Source organism: Dreissena polymorpha, chromosome 10 (assembly GCF_020536995.1).
Source record: "Dreissena polymorpha isolate Duluth1 chromosome 10, UMN_Dpol_1.0, whole genome shotgun sequence".
NCBI classification, from domain to species: domain Eukaryota; kingdom Metazoa; phylum Mollusca; class Bivalvia; order Myida; family Dreissenidae; genus Dreissena; species Dreissena polymorpha.
In genome coordinates this window covers 10130548-10149826 of record NC_068364.1, presented here as the reverse complement: position 1 = coordinate 10149826, position 19279 = coordinate 10130548, and the positions used below count along the sequence as shown (strand labels likewise).

At 35.4% G+C, this 19279-nt stretch overlaps 1 protein-coding gene across 6 annotated transcripts in view; it reads left to right on the top strand.

Moving 5' to 3' along the window:
* LOC127847491 (heterogeneous nuclear ribonucleoprotein F-like) overlaps positions 1–18957 on the top strand; it is a 42964-nt gene extending 24007 nt beyond the window's left edge. For 2 of the 6 annotated variants that reach the window (XM_052379472.1, XM_052379473.1), the window contains exons 4-14: positions 3175–3315; positions 6227–6365; positions 7243–7439; positions 10132–10227; positions 10667–10699; positions 10834–10866; positions 13215–13423; positions 14256–14391; positions 14844–14981; positions 16234–16263; positions 18246–18957. In XM_052379472.1, the coding sequence (XP_052235432.1) occupies positions 3175–3315; positions 6227–6365; positions 7243–7439; positions 10132–10227; positions 10667–10699; positions 10834–10866; positions 13215–13423; positions 14256–14391; positions 14844–14981; positions 16234–16263; positions 18246–18361 (1268 nt within the window). In that variant the 3' untranslated portion in view covers positions 18362–18957. The remainder of the gene's footprint in view (positions 1–3174; positions 3316–6226; positions 6366–7242; positions 7440–10131; positions 10228–10666; positions 10700–10833; positions 10867–13214; positions 13424–14255; positions 14392–14843; positions 14982–16233; positions 16264–18245) is intronic. The other 4 variants (XM_052379475.1, XM_052379476.1, XM_052379474.1 and 1 more) reach the window with 4 other exon arrangements.
* Positions 18958–19279: the final 322 nt, after the last annotated feature.

Sequence of the window (19279 nt, the reverse complement as noted above, 5' to 3'; positions counted from 1 at the left end):
GAATGTAACTTAAGTCATTATAACTGCACCCTATTGTCAATTTAAAGGTTTAACAATGTAGCTGTAGCAGAGCATTTACACTGCTTTATATACTAATATTAATCTTGTACAACAAGTTGGTGTATCACTAAATAAACTTGGTCTTCTGCTTAAGGATATAACATGCACAATATAATTACCATTTTTATATCGATACACAGAAGACCTCTAACAACTTATTTGATGATACACCAAAATGAACAGCATCTAATTACATGTATACTTCTTTATCAGGGTAGCTTTGCTTGAAACTTAATTATCATAGATACACTATAAGTGCTAAAATTCCTAGTGGGAAAACAAAGTTTAACCCTTCATGGATGGAGAAGTTGGACAACAGTGGAAAAACACTGGGATCATGGTGCAAGAGAGATACCGGCAATGAGTTTGCAAGATATTGTACTGTCTGAATGAAGTCCATCTTGTAGTAATTCTGGTGCTAATCAACTTATAAGTCATGCAGATGGATAAAAACATGAAATACATGCATGATAATTCACAAAAGCGTTTGTTTGGAAGTGCCCAAAAGCCAAGCAGCTCTCAGGGTTGTGGGGATAAATCTATCTGTATGCAAGTACATCCATCACACAAGGAACAGGTACAAAAGGCTGAAATCTTCTGGGCCCTTAAGGTAGCTTCAAGTGGGTATCCATACAGAACATGTGATGGCACTCCTGCTCTGTTTCAAGCTATGTTTCCTGGACCTGTGTCTAAAAAATAAGTATTATGTATTCCTACTTTTGAGGGAAAAGTTCCTACTTTTTCCTACTTTTTTCCTACTTTTCTTGCAAAAGTAGTTCCTATTTTTTTCCTACTTTTTGAAAAAAGGTCACTTGACAGCCTGTTTTTGTGTCTTACATTTTGCCATAAAAAAAAGCAAAAAATATACTAGAGATGCCATCTTTTTAGATTGTCATCTTTAATTTAATTATTTAAAAACCATTTAAAATTAATCTTATTAATTATAAAGTTTATTTTTATGCCCCCAATGGGAGGCATATAGTTTTCGCACTCGCTCTCGAATTCAAGTAGTTTTCATCCGATCTTCACCAAACTTGGTCTGAAGTTGTATCTAGATTATGTCTAGGCCAAGTTCGAAGATGGGTCATGCCGGGTCAAAAACTAGGTCACGGGGTCACGTAGTGTGTTTTAAACATTCAGCATTGTGTCTGCTCTCTAATTCAAGTATTTTCCTCAGATCTTCACCAAACTTAACCAAAAGTTGTATCTAGATGATGTCTGGGCCAAGTTAGAACATTGGTCATGCCGGGTCAAAAACTAGGTCAGGGGGTCACTTAGTGCGTTTTAAACATTCAGCATGGTGTCCGCTCTCTAATTCAAGTAGTTTTCATCCAATCTTCACCAAAATTGGTCAGAAGTAAAGATGATAAAAGTACCGGTACTTGTATCATTATACACAAATTAGTGGCATGTTATTGTTTAATAGATAATTTGTCTGTTCAAGTCCATAAAATGAGTGAGATTTGAAATTATTACACTTCTTTTACTTTAAAGTTTACAAAAAGTCGATAAACATGTATTTTTGTCGTCAGTGTATTGACACAACATAACTAATCAATTTGATTCTTGAAATTTCGACTTCAAGAGTCATTACTCTTGGGATTTGATTCTTAGTGAAAGCTTTTATGTATTTTTCATGTAAGTATGGTACTTCAAAGACGTTATCTGAATATCCTAGACACCCTGCTAGAAATCGCTGGATCATTTGATAATTACAACTCTGTTCTTTTGCTAAAATTCTCAATGTATCAAAAGACGATGTAATAAATAAAGGTTAAATTTGTTATGTGTAAATTCTGCATATTACTGACCTATTTTGGAAAAAAATGTTTGATGAATAGAATTAAAAAGGTATTTTGACTTCTTTTGAAAAGATGGGGTTTGATGGCAAGCTCTATTTTACAGTTCATTATGGAACTACACTGTAACTCCAATATAACGCTGATGACAGGGTCCAAGCCACGCAACAGCGTTATAAACGGATCCGCGTTATAAGTTTTGAGTTCATTTATTGCAGGGGGCTATAAAAACAGGTATAGTATAGCCTATAATATAGGTCCTGTGTATTGCAATGCTGTGTTGTCATCCGCAAATACATGCATATAAACCGAATCATATCGATAACAGTATACATACCGCTTTTCTAATGTGCACATTTATCCGATTATCCAATCAAGTTACAACATCACTTAAAAAATAATAATCTTGAACATTTATGACGATAAATATGTTTATGAATTTCACAAACACAACTATATGCATACGCCATTTTCAGAAGTGTAACGAGAACAGTGCTTTATGGGGCAAAGCTTTCATTGCACGAGTGAATTTAAATTTAGATTGAATGCAATACGATACATGTACAAAAAATTTTTTTATTGCATTATACACCGTCATGCAAAAAACGTGCTTTCCGGGGACTTTCTGATACCGGGAAAAAATGAAAGTGAATCTCTGTTACCAATTACCCTGCCTTAGCATGTATATAAATTGTCTGGATTATTTAATTAATTTCTTGTACACAAACTGAAAGATTAAATGACTATATACTAGAATGATAATGAAATGACAGAAAAACTTGTTTTATACTGTGGCACACAGTGCGCAGTATATTTCAAAGCCACTCCTTTAATATAGTCAAACTGCAATCGTATCAAAGTAAATATGTTTTTATTGTTTTGAATGACTTTAATTTATAATTATCCCGCTTGCACTTAACTTATTGAAATTAGCGCACCAAACCGCTCTGATAGGGAACACACGTAATAAACACTGACACGCGAGTTTTTCACACTGACATTACACAACAGATTAACACCAATTAGCCGTCGGTGTTGTTTAACCTTGAAGAGATTAAAATCGGTTCAACGGACGGTTGAATAAATCAATGAAGATGTGATCACCGCCATCTTTAAATTGTCTGAAAATACGTGAAGTTGCATAACATGGATTTGAATCAGAAATGGAAGGTTGGAGAAAAAACAGGATCCGAGACCCACCCGCGTTATATTGCATTCAGCGTTATAACGGAGAGCGTTATATTTGAGTTACAGTGTATTTTCTGCTATAAAATTTAAGAAATCAATGCTATATAATGCAGTGTTTTACTTGCAGTTTTTCATTCAAAACGAAGTGAAATGGACTGGGTAGTAAAACGTTCTGGCAGAAATCAGCCCGAGTCCAAAGAGGCAGTCTTGCGTTTGCGTGGCTTACCTTTTGGATGCTCAAAGGAAGAGATTATGCAGTTCTTTTCAGGTACCTTGAATTAATAGATCACTGATTTAGTTCTTAAAATGTCTTTTTAACAAATAGTGATATTGAGTTCCAGTTTGGTGATTGGGTTTAGGAGATATGTATGTTTACCTCAGATATTCAGTGTGTATTTTGGTCAACTGGTAACTATGATTTTGTAGAAAGGAATCTGTAATGTTTTGAAATGTTGTTATGTTAAGACATACAAATAGGAGCAATTGTTACTAAATTTCAGGGAAACCACAGGGTAGACACGACATGATTGTACCTTTTCATGTTGGAAAATCTTGTATTGCAGTTGAACTATAATACCTAAAATTTGGTTATTTAATGACTGACAGAAAATTGTAGGTCAGAATGCAGACGTGTTTATAGTCTTCACTCCTACTTAAGATAAGTACATCTATGTATGACAAAAAAAATTACTGAATCGAGAACATTTCTGTAACAGGTTTCAGTTTAATATTTCATGCATGACATTTATATGATGGACAATTCATTGGGAATATTAACTCTTTATACGCCAATTTAAAAAATGGGGCTTAGCATGGGATCACTGGACGGTACGTAGCAGGCGGCATCAAGGAAAAATGATGTCCCATCGATATTTCAAAAAGTTTGAATTAGATCATTTTTGAAACTTCTTTTTAATGTTTGTGGGCATCTCAACCAAAATTAAAGAACCAGCAAAATGGAAGACTCAAGAATTATTGATGAAGCACTCAAAAATTATTGATGAAGCAATAAAGGTTTATAATTCAGCGCTTCCGTTAGTGGACTTCCGGGCGTAAATTACGCCCGAAAACGGCAGTCTTACATCCATTATGCAAATGGTTGAAATCCCTTGGACGTCCGATAATCCGCATGTACGCTATTTTCTAATACACAACACGTACAAATGTTAACAGTAAATCGGGTTATTCAGACCGTTAACTCCGCCTAAAAGCTATTGTTTTCAATGAATTTCTCAGCGAGTGGCCAATATTGATTTTTCAAGCCGTCAATCAAATTCTTCTTGGTAAGCGCATCAGCCAATCAGTGCTCAGGCAGCTGAATACACGTCGACCTCATGTGAAGCTGTATACAATAATATTAGCGACCTCTGCGCTACAAAGTTTTTATTCAGCAATTAAATATAAATAATTAAGTCCACGCTTTCCCCGAGGAAGAATGACGTGATGTTGTACATGAAGTCTAATTTTCGAATGATTTTCATCTGTACTCGAAATACTCGAGAAATGTTTATTTGTTGCTAGAATTTTCTTAACTTGACAATAAACGCATGTTCAATGGGAATTCCCCTTCCCACAATTCAACTTGCGTAAAATGGTGGACGTTTGCCGACGTCAATATATGCTGTATTTTGGTTTTGAAAATAGAAATTGTAATAATACTGGATTATTGGGTAATGGATAGAGTTGGAACATGTACGTATATTAAAATTCTGAAATAAAAGTGGGACTTCAAAATTTATGTCTGGGACGTCCACAATTTTAGGTTTGGAAGTCAGGACTTCCAACTTTTTTAAGCTAACGGAAGCGCTGGATCATTATTGCTCTTGAATTGTAACAAATTTGCAAAATAAACCTTGTTCACTCTCTAACTCAACAGTTTTGATCTTATCTACAAACTTGTACAATGTTAATTGGCATAATATTTCAAACAAGCTTGAAAACAATCCTGATCGCCTTTTGTACTTCTGAGTTATGGCCCTTAAATTATTCAAAATTTTCCAAACTGATGTAGTCCTATAAATGGTCTCATTTCAATAACTTAAATTGGCATGAACAGAAACTCATGAATCTTTAGATATAGTAAGCTTGAATAGAAACCTAGCTCAAAATTGGATTTGGGGCTCATCAGCAAGGGATTGCATATGAGACAGTTGTATAAAGGTCAAGGTCTCTGTTTTGTTAATTAGGACAACAGTTTTTACTCAATAGCTTTTGTTTGAATAGATGCTAAAATTGTATGTGAAGATAGCATACATGCATGGCAGGGCCCTGTTTATTGTTGTCTTCATTATATTCTTTGCTATCATTTCAACAGGAAATTAATACATCCTGAAAAGATTAATGGTATGCATACCTTTAAACGGGCTTATTTTGTGACAAGTTTGCCTTCTTGTGTTGAGAAATTTGAAACTTTAAAATAGTAAATAGTTAGAGTTTTATCGCATTTTGAAATTACTGATTCCTTAATTTGCGAATTCAACTCTGATATGATTATGCAGAAAAAGCATATAAGTAGGTTATCTATCCTAAATGGCAGAGTTTTTATACTTGAATATAGAACAAAAAGATGATGAAAATGTTGGGACAAAACTTTCAAAAAGAATGATCAAGAAATTCAAAGAATGATGAAGAATTGCAAAACAATTGTATTATTGTTTTCACAAGCTACAGTGTATTCCTTGAAGGTGGTCATCAAGTGTAAATTTGCCAGACATATGATTTTAAAAGAAAAGTGTATTGAAATATTGTGTGATTTATCATGGCGTCAATTAAGTAGGGTACCTACAGGGTGATGGAAAATACCCATAATACAAAAAATACTGTTACAAATAATCATTTGTGTGAGTTTTCTTGTATGAATTTATTGTCTGATAAAAAATAAGCATGGGAATAAACTTATATGTATGCTTGGTGTTTTGGAAGTCAATTTAAAATCTGTATCAGCAAAAGTGCATGATTTATTTTTTAATGATATTTACAAAAAAGATTATAATTTAAATATCAGAGTTTATGGTTAAAAAAGGACATCGGCAGTCATGGTAATATTGACATTCATATGGGTAATTGTATAATTTATGTTATGTAATACTGTTTTGGGATTTTCCAGGTTCAACAGTGTAAATTCTTGTTTACTATGGGATGCTTGTTTAATGATTGTATATTTTGGGCTGGGTGTTTAGGATTGGAGATTGTCCCCAATGGGATTATGCTACAAGAGGATCGACAGGGGCGAGCTACTGGGGAGGCTTACGTACAATTTGCAAGCTCTGACTGCGCGGAGAAGGCTTTACTCAAACACAAAGAAAGAATTGGGCACAGGTGGGATGTGGAGGGTCCCTTAAGGGGCAGTTATTCTTGAGTTTGAGTTAGGGAGGTGGTGCAAGCAAGGGTTAGCTCCCTTTGGGCACGGTGGGACCACGGGCGGACGGTAGGGTGGTTTGGGGCTCCACTCAAAGGCTATGGCGGTATCACTTTCATTAACTCTTTATCTTTACATCTACTGTCTCAGTCTGTAATGCAGGGCTGTTGATGATGACTCAATGTGCAAGAAATTAACTGATTTGCATGGAGGATTACTGTCTTATAGTTGAATGGTTGAAACAAAAACTGCAAAGCGAAATAATTGGAAGGTAATTCAAGACCGTTTTTTTTTTTATTAAAAGAAAGCAAGTTATTACAAACTGCATGAATGTAAGTTCCCTAAAACTTTGGATGTTTTGGTAAACTGCATTTAATGCAACACTTGGAGCACTTTTCGACATGTTCTGACTGAGGCTGTTGAGACGTTTTCTGCATGTGAAGCATGATTTTAAAATCAAGAGATCATTGTATTGTTCTATGAAAGAATAAACAGCCCTGTATCTTTGATTTACTCTTAGAAATACATAAATTTATATTTTTAAATTGCAAAAAAAAACAACAACAGCTCTGTATCTTTTGTAAATATGTAAATAAATACTTGTAAATGGTCTTAAAACAAATTATTTAGAGTGCATTCCTAATTATATCACAGTAATTGGTAAGTATAGTTAGTTGAATAGTAATTAAAATATAGCAAACACGTACATTGTATAACAAGTCATCATTTTATATGCAACAGACATAACAATTGTTTATTTTTGTGTGTTTGAAATATGCACATAAAACTAAAAATAGAATAGTTGTCTTAATGTGATATTCCTGAACATTTTTGTAGGTACATAGAGATTTTCAAGAGCAGTCTTAACGAGGCGTCTGCGTGTATAGGTTACGGCCCCAAGCCCCGGTCTCTACTGGCCCCCAGTATGGGAGGAGCCATGCGTCCTGGCCCCTACAACCGCAATGTGGCCATGGGCGGCGGGGTGGGAATGGGTGTGGGATATGGGCGCGGGCGAGGAGGTCGCAATCTCAAAGGTGAGATGCTTGTGTCACATGTAGATATTATCTTCAGATAAGTAGCTGGTGCTGTACAATCAAAGTCATACAACAAGTTATATTTAAAAATGAATGTTAATACAAAACTTAAGTTATGTATGCTTCTTCCAAAAATGTTTGTTAAAATGTTTCGTATGAAGTCAAGAGCAGAAGGTAAAGTGTTGTCTCATGAATGAGTAAGGTTACAAATGAGCAGAGTGCAATGTTAGTGTTACTTGACTCAGGAGCACTGATGATCACAAACCATGTTACACAAACTAATGTTGGTTTGATTGTGTTGATAAGTATTTTTTTTAATTCTTTATTTAAAATGATAAAATATTCTTAACCCTCCAAAGGTTAGTTTCATAGTTTCATTATTGGAACCAACGTTCACTCAAAAATGTTATTGTCTTCATTGACTGTAGGAGATAATGCTAAAAATTTGTAGTAATAAATAATTTATGAGACAACTCGTGGGTTTATGTGTCCATTTCTGCATGGAAATTCAACCAAGCAAACACTGCTTTCTCAAGATTGTTACAATGTTACAGGTTTCTATAACTGTATGAAGGTTGAAGCCTTATAGAGAGATGTTGTGTGTTTGCAGGTTTCTATAACTGTATGAAGGTTGAAGCCTTGTAGAGACATGTTGTGTGTTTGCAGGTTTCTATAACTGTATGAAGGTTGAAGCCTTATAGAGAGAAGTTGTGTGTTTGCAGGTTTCTATAATGTATGAAGGTTGAAGCCTTATAGAGAGATGTTGTGTGTTTGTTGCAGGTTTCTATAACTGTATGAAGGTTGAAGCCTTATAGAGAGATGTTGTGTGTTTGCAGGTTTCTATAATGTATGAAGGTTGAAGCCTTATAGAGAGATGTTGTGTGTTTGCAGGTTTCTATAATGTATGAAGGTTGAAGCCTTATAGAGAGATGTTGTGTGTTTTCAGGTTTCTATAACTGTATGAAGGTTGAAGCCTTATAGAGAGATGTTGTGTGTTTGCAGGTTTCTATACAGGGTTTTTTTTCCACTTTTTGGGAAGATAGCCCATGGCTTTGGAATTTTATCGGCATTTTCATGAAATTGGGAAAATAAATTCATTAGCCTTTTTTTTCCACACGAAAAGTCCACTAATTAGGGAAATACTAAATTTGATTTAACTCTTTACAATCATTCAAATTAAAAGAAAAAAATCATATAAAACTTTGTTAGATGTAATTGAATTTAAATTGAGATAAAATACACATAAGACTTCTTTCTAAAAAAAAAAAAAAAAAAAAAAAAATTTTTTTTTTTTTTTTTTTTTAATTGGGAATTTTTTGCCACATTTTGGGAAAAAAGTATACTTTTTGGGATTGGGAACATAGCCGAATTTCGGCTATAAAATCGGGCCAAACAAACCCTGCTATAACTGTATGAAGGTTGAAGCCTTGTAGAGAGATGTTGTGTGTTTGCAGGTTTCTATAACTGTATGAAGGTTGAAGCCTTATAGAGAGAAGTTGTGTGTTTGAAGGTTTCTATAACTGTATGAAGGTTAAAAGCCTTACAGAGAGATGTTGTGTGTTTGCAGGTTTCTATAACTGTATGAAGGTTGAAGCCTTATAGAGAGATGTTGTGTGATTGCAGGTTTCTATAACTGTATGAAGGTTGAAGCCTTATAGAGAGATGTTGTGTGTTTGCAGGTTTCTATAACTGTATGAAGGTTGAAGCCTTACAGAGAGATGTTGTGTGATTGCAGGTTTCTATAACTGTATGAAGGTTGAAGCCTTATAGAGAGATGTTGTGTGTTTGCAGGTTTCTATAACTGTATGAAGGTTGAAGCCTTATAGAGAGATGTTGTGTGTTTGTTGCAGGTTTCTATAACTGTATGAAGGTTGAAGCCTTATAGAGAGATGTTGTGTGTTTGCAGGTTTCTATAACTGTATGAAGGTTGAAGCCTTATAGAGAGATGTTGTGTGTTTGCCGGTTTCTATTACTGTATGAAGGTTGAAGCCTTATAGAGAGATGTTGTGTGTTTGCAGGTTTCTATAACTGTATGAAGGTTGAAGCCTTATAGAGAGATGTTGTGTGTTTGCAGGTTTCTATAACCGTATGAAGGTTGAAGCCTTATAGAGAGATGTTGTGTGTTTGTTGCAGGTTTCTATAACTGTATGAAGGTTGAAGCCTTATAGAGAGATGTTGTGTGTTTGCAGGTTTCTATAACTGTATGAAGGTTAAAGCCTTACAGAGAGATGTTGTGTGTTTTCAGGTTTCTATAACTGTATGAAGGTTGAAGCCTTATAGAGAGATGTTGTGTGTTTGCAGGTTTCTATAACTGTATGAAGGTTGAAGCCTTATAGAGAGATGTTGTGTGTTTGCAGGTTTCTATAACTGTATGAAGGTTGAAGCCTTATAGAGAGATGTTGTGTGTTTGCAGGTTTCTATAACTGTATGAAGGTTGAAGCCTTATAGAGAGATGTTGTGTGTTTGCAGGTTTCTATAACTGTATGAAGGTTGAAGCCTTATAGAGAGATGTTGTGTGTTTGCAGGTTTCTATAACTGTATGAAGGTTGAAGCCTTATAGAGAGATGTTGTGTGTTTGCAGGTTTCTATAATGTATGAAGGTTGAAGCCTTATAGAGAGATGTTGTGTGTTTGCAGGTTTCTATAACTGTATGAAGGTTGAAGCCTTATAGAGAGATGTTGTGTGTTTGCAGGTTTCTATGAGGATGACTATGAGGATGACATGGGTTTTGCAGGCAACATGGGCGGCGGTGGCGGAGGGCGCATGGGGATGGGCAATATGGCTGGAGGTACACTCAGCCCTAGGGCACGCAGTGATCACAAAGAATCTTAAGTCACATGTTATCATTATGATTAAATTTGTAACTTTCTTTGGCTTTTATCATTTTACCAATTACAATTATAGTACATAGAAGTTCGTTAAAAATTAGTCATTATACAAATAAGAGGAATTTCATCAGCTTGCCCATCTGCTTATAAAAGCCCAGATAAATGTTTATGATTCTATTTGAGCACCTGCTTTGAAGTTTGATGTAGCATAAATTATTCACATAATAGTTTGTTGGTCAGCTATCAGTAACTACAGCATTAAATTGGTCATTACATGCTGAATGGAATTATATTATATTGTGAATTGATTAAGACATTGTTTTTCTCTGGCTAATCGTTGAATGTAATGATTTTACAATTTTGTTTCAAAACCATACAATTTTTGTGATTTGATTTTAGTTCAGGAGTACAGGCAAGATTTCAGTTCCAAGGGTAATTAACATTCAAATACAATATCTAAGCACCAGTATATAACCAAATTTGACTAAATCAAATGACTTGAAATTCCAATTTAATTTGATTTTACCATTTTTGTTCGCCTTAAAGTTGTTGTAATTTGATTTTAGTTCAGGAGTACAGACAAGATTTCAGTTCCAAGGGTAATAATTACTTAATACAAATACAGTAAACTAATTACCAGTAATATATACACTTGAATATAAATACAATAACAAAACTCCAGTCATAAACTTTACTCTATTAAAGAAATGCCATTTGTATGCCCCTGGTAGGGTGGCATGTTGCAGTCGGGCTGTCTGTCCGTCCGTCTGTCCCGCGCTCCATTTTCCGGAAATGCCTTCAGATATTGACCTGATATTTGGTGTTTAAGTTTGCCTACATGGCTTACATATGAAGTGTGAGTTTTTCGTTAAGGTCCATTGATTTTTGGCAAAGTTATGGCCTTGGGCTAAACAATTCTGTCCGTCTGTCTATCTGGAATTCCTTTTTCCTTAAGTTTTTTTTTACGAAACTTTTCAGATATTTAGCTGATTTTTGGTATGTGAGTCTACCTATGTGACACCGGATGAAGTGTGAGTTTTGTTCTGGTCCATAGATTTTTTGCTAAATGATTGGCTTTTTAATTTTCTCTATAAAAACTGTTTTTCTGGAGTGTTTTTTTAGGAAACAATGTTGGATATTTAGCTGATTTAGGTATATGAGTCTTCCTACATGACTTACAGATGAAGTGTGAGTTTCGTTCTTCAGGAATTAAACACTTGGATTTTTTTTTTACAAAACGTGTTCATATACTGTCCAAGAGAAATGACGTGCATAATGTCCATATTGCCATCTATCCATGTTTTAAGTTTCATGAAAAAATATGAAGAACTTTTAAAATTATCGCAGGATCCAGAAAAGTGTGACAGACAGACGCACAGAGCGCAAACCATAAGTCCCCTCCGGTGAAACCGGTAGGGGACAATAATTTATGCCAAGATCTTTCCCTCATTATCCTGTTTAAACTCAACAAGAGCACAGCAGCTATATCCCAATTTAAAACATATTAACAAAGTTACCGTCCATTCAAATTGACAATGTTTCGGGCTATTTTGTTCCTACATCAAAAATTATGGTTGCTATGGCAACAAATAGACTAATAAATATTGCTGAAAATGGTGAAAATGGCTAAAATTGTCTGATATTGAAGATAGCAACTTGATATTTGGCATGCAAGTGTACCTCATGGAGCTGCACATTTTGAGTGGTGAAAAGTCAAGGTCATCCTTCAAGGTCAAAGTTCAAATATATGGGTTAAAATCGCTCATTTAATATACACTTTTGCAATTTTGAACATAGCAACTGGGCAACTTGCTATTTGGCATGCATGTGTACCTCTTGGAGCTGCACATTTTGAGTGGTGAAAGGTCAAGGTCATCCTTCAATGTCAAAGGTCAAATATATGGGTCAAAATTGCTCATTTAATGTACACTTTTGCAATATTGAACATAGCAACTTGGCAACTTGCCAGTAATCATAAGTAAGCCAGGATACCTACTGGTGGGCATTGTGTTTCACAAACACATCGTTTTTCAAATTAATAAATGTTCATATTAATGTCAATATTTTGTAAAATGGCCTCTAAATTATCAAAACTCTTGCTCAAAAAAGAATGTTCACGCAGGTGTTGTTCAAAGAGATTTATTTTTTGTATTCCGTAGCGCGTTTTACTACATATTTTGGGAAGGAATAAAACTTGGGTACAGTCTAAATTTGCCATGTATGTTAAAGTATATTTTCCGTGCCTGGGGTACATTTCAGTATACTGAAGAGTAACATTTAAGTAGTACCCGAGCAGACTGTGACCAATCTACCGTTATAAGAAATGTTTCACAGTAAAAATTGAGGGGGCAGGGTGGGATCTATGGGACGGAGGACGCTGTGTCCTTCCATTTAAGCCTAGCTGGAGCACTGTGATGCTTTTGGTGTCCTTCACATGATTGTTATGCTCCCCCAAAATTTATTTTGGTGGGGGAGCATATAGTCGCTGCTTCGTCTGTCCTTCCGTGTCCGTCCGTGCACAATTTTTGTCCGGGCTATTTCTCAGCAACTAATGACCGGAATTCAATGAAACTTTATGGGAAGCTTCACTACCAAGAGGAGATGTGCATATTATCAGCGGGTTCTGGTCGGATGATTTTTCACAGAGTTATGGCCCTTTGAAATTTTCTATATAAAAATTCTTGTCCCCCCAACTACTGTGCCCTCAAGACGTTTCCTTTTATCTAAATATATAGTGCAATATTGTGACAAAAAAAAACTTTGGGGAGCATCACCAGTCTCTGACGGTTTCTTGTTGTAGTATCGTTTGTCAGACTTTTGCTATTGTCTTTTTCGATTATGTTACAAAAGCAGGACCTTTTGGCTGTAGATTGTTCTTTGCTTGTAAAGAATGTAAATTTGCACTGTGCGAGATGTTGCTCAGAACCATTACACGTAATCTATCCAGCCGGTATGGGCATGAATCGCCGCGGTAACATGCGACAGCCGAGGATCATGGGAGGTGGAGCGGGGCGGATGCCGTCGGGTGGAGGTCCCAACATGGGCATGGGGGGAGGTGGTTTGCAGGCCATGGGAGGAAGCTATGTCAGCAAGACTGGACACTCTGTGCACATGAGGGGCCTGCCCTTCCAGGCTGATGAACAGGATGTGGCTGATGTATGTATGCCTCACACTGACTGATCTAGTGTTTAGTGAATTGGCTTATTACCAGTTTGCAAGATATGAAGATTGCAGATGAAGTCATTCATAAAAGTTTTATATATTTATGTTAAAAAGTTGGTCACAAAAGCCCAAATTCTTATGTGTTTTTTTCATGAAAATGTGACTAGCCTGTTTATGAGTCTGAGAATCTGAGCAAGCGGCTTAAAAAGTTACCAGTCTGGGCTTGTGGTAATTTCAATCACCTTTGAAAGATGCTGAAATCATAAGATAAGTTATTATGAATATACTTTTAGTGATAAATTTTGGATTGTATATGTTTATTTTGAAATTTAATGCAGTTAAACCAGTTAACCTTTCAGCTGACATTTACTATATTCTTGTTTCATTGGAACTTTGTGGTAACAGTGGGCTGGCTCTTCTCACATTTTTAATTGTGACCAATACTTTGATGGACAGAGTGATGGACAATTCAATTTACTTCTAGTGTGACTGATTAGGCTGAGAGAAAAAGATAGCATATTTTGATTATACATTTTATTGTGGACTGTAGACATTCCTTCAACCTTGCGCTATTTTGTGGCAGCTGTTTATTATGCATTCAGGGGTTTTATTCAGTTTTGAAGTAAATGAAAGATTGAAAAAGTATGAAGCAAATATATATTTACATTCTCTATTTCTTTAATCGTTTCAGTAATATAAGCTTGTGGTTAAGGCATATTTTTATAAGTTACCTGTCTTCCAGGTTTCAATGAAACCCCTGAATATTGTTTAATTTGTTTACCACATTTAAGTTTGACCTGGAGCCATGTTTGTACCGGTATTTTAGTTCTTCTCTCCGCTGGTGCCGGTGAAGGTGGAGTTTGACTACAATGCAGCAGGCAAGCCCACAGGGGAGGCCAATGTGGATTTCTCCACCCACGCGGAGGCCAAGGAGGCCATGAAGAAGCACAAGGCTAACATGCGTACGTGAACAAAGGCTTCATGTACAATTACCAGAGAGAATATGGGAGTTTGTCAGTCGGTTGATTTGTCTGCATTAAAAAAAATCAGTATATGGAGCGAGCTTCTTCCATATTTCTCAAATCATTAAATTAAACCGTGTTTATCATCATGAATTTTATGTTCAAGATGTTGGTAGCTGGCAAAGGGTAGTGGTGGTATTAGTCATGTTTGTGACAAAGCTCTGGTTATGATGTCATTTCAGTTTTTAAAATAGCATTATCATTGATTTGATAAAATGCATTTTTAGGCAAACCCGAGTTGAAATAATGTGAAGAGGCACAAATAATAAAAACTGCTTAAAAATATTAAATGAAAAAAGCAAGATTGATTTTGATATATTCCAATTTATTTTCAGAACATGTCACATTTATATTCTAGTTTGACATCCTGCATGTTTTCCTCTTTCTCGCAGAGCACCGGTACATAGAGCTGTTCCTGAACTCTGTGCCTGGTAACCGTAGTGATGGCATGTATCCGGGGGACGGGTTTGATGGGGACGAGGACATGGACATGATGGGGGGCATGCAGGGCAACATGATGATGAGGAAAGGTGAGACACCTAACAATCTTGATATTGTAAGAGGTTTCTCCTTTTCTGTTGGGCTGAGTTGGTATAGTGCAGGACTGTCCATAAGGGGTTAGTTTAAACCTGTTCATTATTATTTATCAGGTTTTCAACAAAGTTTTAAATCCTGCCTATTAGATTGGGTTATGGGCATCTGCAATCAGATGGCTTCAGTTGAATATCTTATGTTGGACAAATAGTCACAGAGGACCAATACTCAAACATTCTGTATAATTGAAATATTTGCGGTCTTGTGAAATTAGTAAACAATTGATTGCAGCGAAACCAATTCTTGGATTGAAGTACATTTTCAACTGTTTCTAAAAAGTATTATAAAATACAGCTGTTTTACAAGTTTTATTTCAAACTTTGCTTGGGATCCTGCTTACCAGTGGCATGCTCACAAACTCAATATGTTGAAGTCCAGTGATGGGTCCAGAATTTCTTTGTAATAAATAAAACAAATAGCACATAATAACTCTGCATTATTATCAGTTTTCAAGGTTAACCTAACAAAAATGGCAATTAGGAAATTTAGTGCATCATATATTTTCATGGATAAATGCATATATTATCTTAGTAATTGTTATTGAAAATGTCGTCTTCTGTTATTGGTCCTCCATCTAGAAATTAGGGCGTAACTTCAGGCTTCCATGTGAGACCTCATTTAAATCTCGAATTTACCTCATAACATGTAGGAAGTTAATGAAGTCAACAGAAAAAACATTAATCTAGATTCAGTTATAGTTTCATTTCATTACAATGCGTATAAACAATATCAGATAGATGTATGTATTTTGCTATCGGCCCTGGACCAGTATAGAAGTTGTCTGATAGAGGCATGGAAAATGGCTAACTGCTCAGAAACAGTGAGTCTGCTAACAGACCTGCATCCTATGACTGATATGGTGTTTTGTTGTTTGTGTTTGGTTACTCAGCCCACAATGTATCATCCAGATTCTAGTCACAGAAATGTTGGTTTTGCCAGAATTTATTGCACAATTCCTTTACTTACCAGCGGCATGACAACATTCCACTGTGCAGTCTAGCTCTTCAGTTTATTTGCATTTAGAAGACTGGGTTTACCTCTTAGTCTTTAAACAACATTTTTTATGTGTATGTCTTGTTCTTTTCATAGAGTTTTGAGGTGCATAAAAAATTATTTGAAGTTCTGGATGAATAAGCTTAGGTGTCTTGTTAAATAATGCTTACATGTACTATTGTTATCAACATACAGTCAACCTATGTGCTTTAGGAGCAGGGGATGGTAAAAGTCTGTTCAAGATTCATTCTTTTATGTTGCAACCTTTTGCTTCTGTTATTGTCCCCTACCGGTTTCACCGGAGGGGACTTATGGTTTGCGCTCTGTCTGTCAGTCAGTCACACTTTTCTGGATCCTGCGATAACTTTAAAAGTTCTTAATATTTTTTCATGAAACTTGAAACATGGATAGATGGCAATATGGACATTATGCACGTCATTTCATTTTGTTCCTACGTCAAAAATTCTGGTTGCTATGGCAACAAATAGACTAGAAATACTGCTGAGATGGTGGTTACAAATAGACTAGAAATACTGCTGAAAATGGTGGTTTCTGGATCCTGCGATAACTTTAAAAGTTCTTAATATTTTTTCATGAAACTTGAAACATGGATAGATGGCAATATGGACATTATGCACGTCATTTCATTGTGTTTCTACATCAAAAATTCTGGTTGCTATGGCAACAAATTAAAAAAAAATCTGAAAATGGTGGAATTTCTGACAATGGTGGAGCCGGTAGGGGACTATATTGCTTGGCAATAGTCTTGTTAAATGTTGGAATTTTGTGTTGACTGTTAAATATTGTAGATTGTTATCGTTATATAACCTATCAAGACAATTTTTCGGTACTGCTTAATTTTTTAAGGTGTTAGTATTGCTTATTGTCCTCTACTGGTTTTACTGGAGGGGACTTATGGTTTGCGCTCTGTCCATCTGTTAGTCCGTCACACTTTTCTGGATCCTGCGATAACTGTAAAAGTTCTTAATATTTTTTCATGAAACTTGAAACATGGATAGATGGCAATATGGACATTATGCACGTCATTTCATTGTGTTTCTACATCAAAAATTCTGGTTGCTATGGCAACAAATAAAAAGAAATCAAAAAAAATCTGAAAATGGTGGAATTTCTGACAATGGTGGAGCCGGTAGGGGACTATATTGCTTGGCAATAGTCTTGTTAAATGTTGGAATTTTGTGTTGATTGTTAAATATTGTAGATTGTTATTGTTATATTACCTTTCAAGACAATTTTTCGGTACTGCTTAATTTTTTAAGGTGTTAGTATTGCTTATTGTCCCCTACTGGTTTCACCGGAGGGGACTTATGGTTTGCGCTCTGTCCGTCCGTCACACTTTTCTGGATCCTGCGATAACTTTTAAAGTTCTTAATATTTTTTCATGAAACTTGAAACATGGATAGATGGCAATATGGACATTATGCACGTCATTTCATTTTGTTCCTATGTCAAAAATTCTGGTTGCTATGGCAACAAAAAGACTAGAAATACTGCTGAAAATGGTGGTGTTCTGTATCCTGCGATAACTTTTAAAGTTCTTAATATTTTTTCATGAAACTTTAAACATGGATAGATGGCAATATGGACATTATGCACGTCATTCTATTTTGTTTCTACGTCAAAAATTCTGGTTGCTATGGCAACAACAACAAAAAAAATCAATGGTGGAATTTCTGACAATGGTGGAGCCGGTAGGGAACATGTATTGCTTGGCAATAGTCTTGTTCGAAATACTTCTCAAATATTGCTCACAAAATGTCAAGCTCTTGAATTTGTTATTTTAGTATACCAGAGTAAAAGGGGTAATAGTGATGTCTAGTCTTGTCCAATGGTGACATATGTTTCCCCTATGATCTCCACTTTGAAGTATTTTCATTCTGTTTTGCAAATCAATCCAGAAAGGATGGTCAAGGTAACACCTGAAGGTTAAATGTTTTAACCTCTTTTTGTAAATTAATTAAAAGGTACTATGTCTCCTGTGCCATTTATTTTTGATTAAGCTTGTCTCAAATACTAATCACATTCAGCCATTGTACAGCTGGGCATGATGAAGTCACACCCACAAGGTCATGGCGACACTTGAAGCTTAAAAGGATCACAGTTGTGGAAATGGCTGTTGTTTTGACATACTAGTAGATGCACTGTTGAATATAATCATGTTATTTGGTGTCTCTATGTAATTGCAGGAAACATGGGTGGCGGTTTTGGTGGCAACATGAAAATGGAAGGTGGCTTCAACAGCATGGGAGGGGGAATGGGCATGCGTAACCGAATGAACAATCCAAACTACACAGCATTCTGATGACCCATACAGAAGATAGTATCAACGGGACTTGAATATTGAAACAGAATTCCAGAAAGTTTTTATTTGAAAGTCTGTGTTTACTATGCAGTTTTAGCCTTATACCAAGTAGGAATCAATGACAATGAGCTATGTGCACATTTAATTATGAAGAAATTGGTTAGAACAGTACTCACAATAATAACAGCGTTTTCAATTTTTCAATATCATGTGGGGGTTTTGCAAGCTCATATTGAAGTAAGCTTGCTGCAAAAAATGTACGCATATAAAATATTATACAGTTAATTGTTAGGTGTGTCAATAAAACAAGTGATTATGAAGTTGACCTCAAATTAACTTTGTTTATGAGTGAAAACCTATCTGATTCTGTTATAGATGCTGTACGCAGTTTTATGAAAAATGGTAAACAAATTAGCAATTTGTTTTTGGTACTTTGAAAAGCCATAAATTGAAATAGACATTTTTGACATTTGTCATATTGTTTTTACTATCAATTCATCTGAGCATCCTTTGTGAATATGACTTGACATTGTTTATCTCATTTGTAATATGTGTAATACCATTTAGACATGGAAAATAACACAATAATAAACTAAGCTGTCTCTTTCTTGCTGAATTTTTATCTAGATTTTCAACAGAGTTGAAATTCGTTATTATATTGAATCATGTAGGGCGGATGGGCAGACAGGCGGTGTCAAACAGACGGTTTTCTGTAATACCTTTATACTATTTTTTTATGCCCCAGGTAGAGTGGCATATAGACCAGTTGACGAGTGATTTCACGCATCTGCAAAGTTCAGACTGGTTGGCAAAAAGAGGTGTATTCATATTAGCGCATATAGAAAAAGTTGACAATCAGTTTATATTAGCAATAATTCAATACATTTAATATTAATTAACACATTGATGTCTGTATAA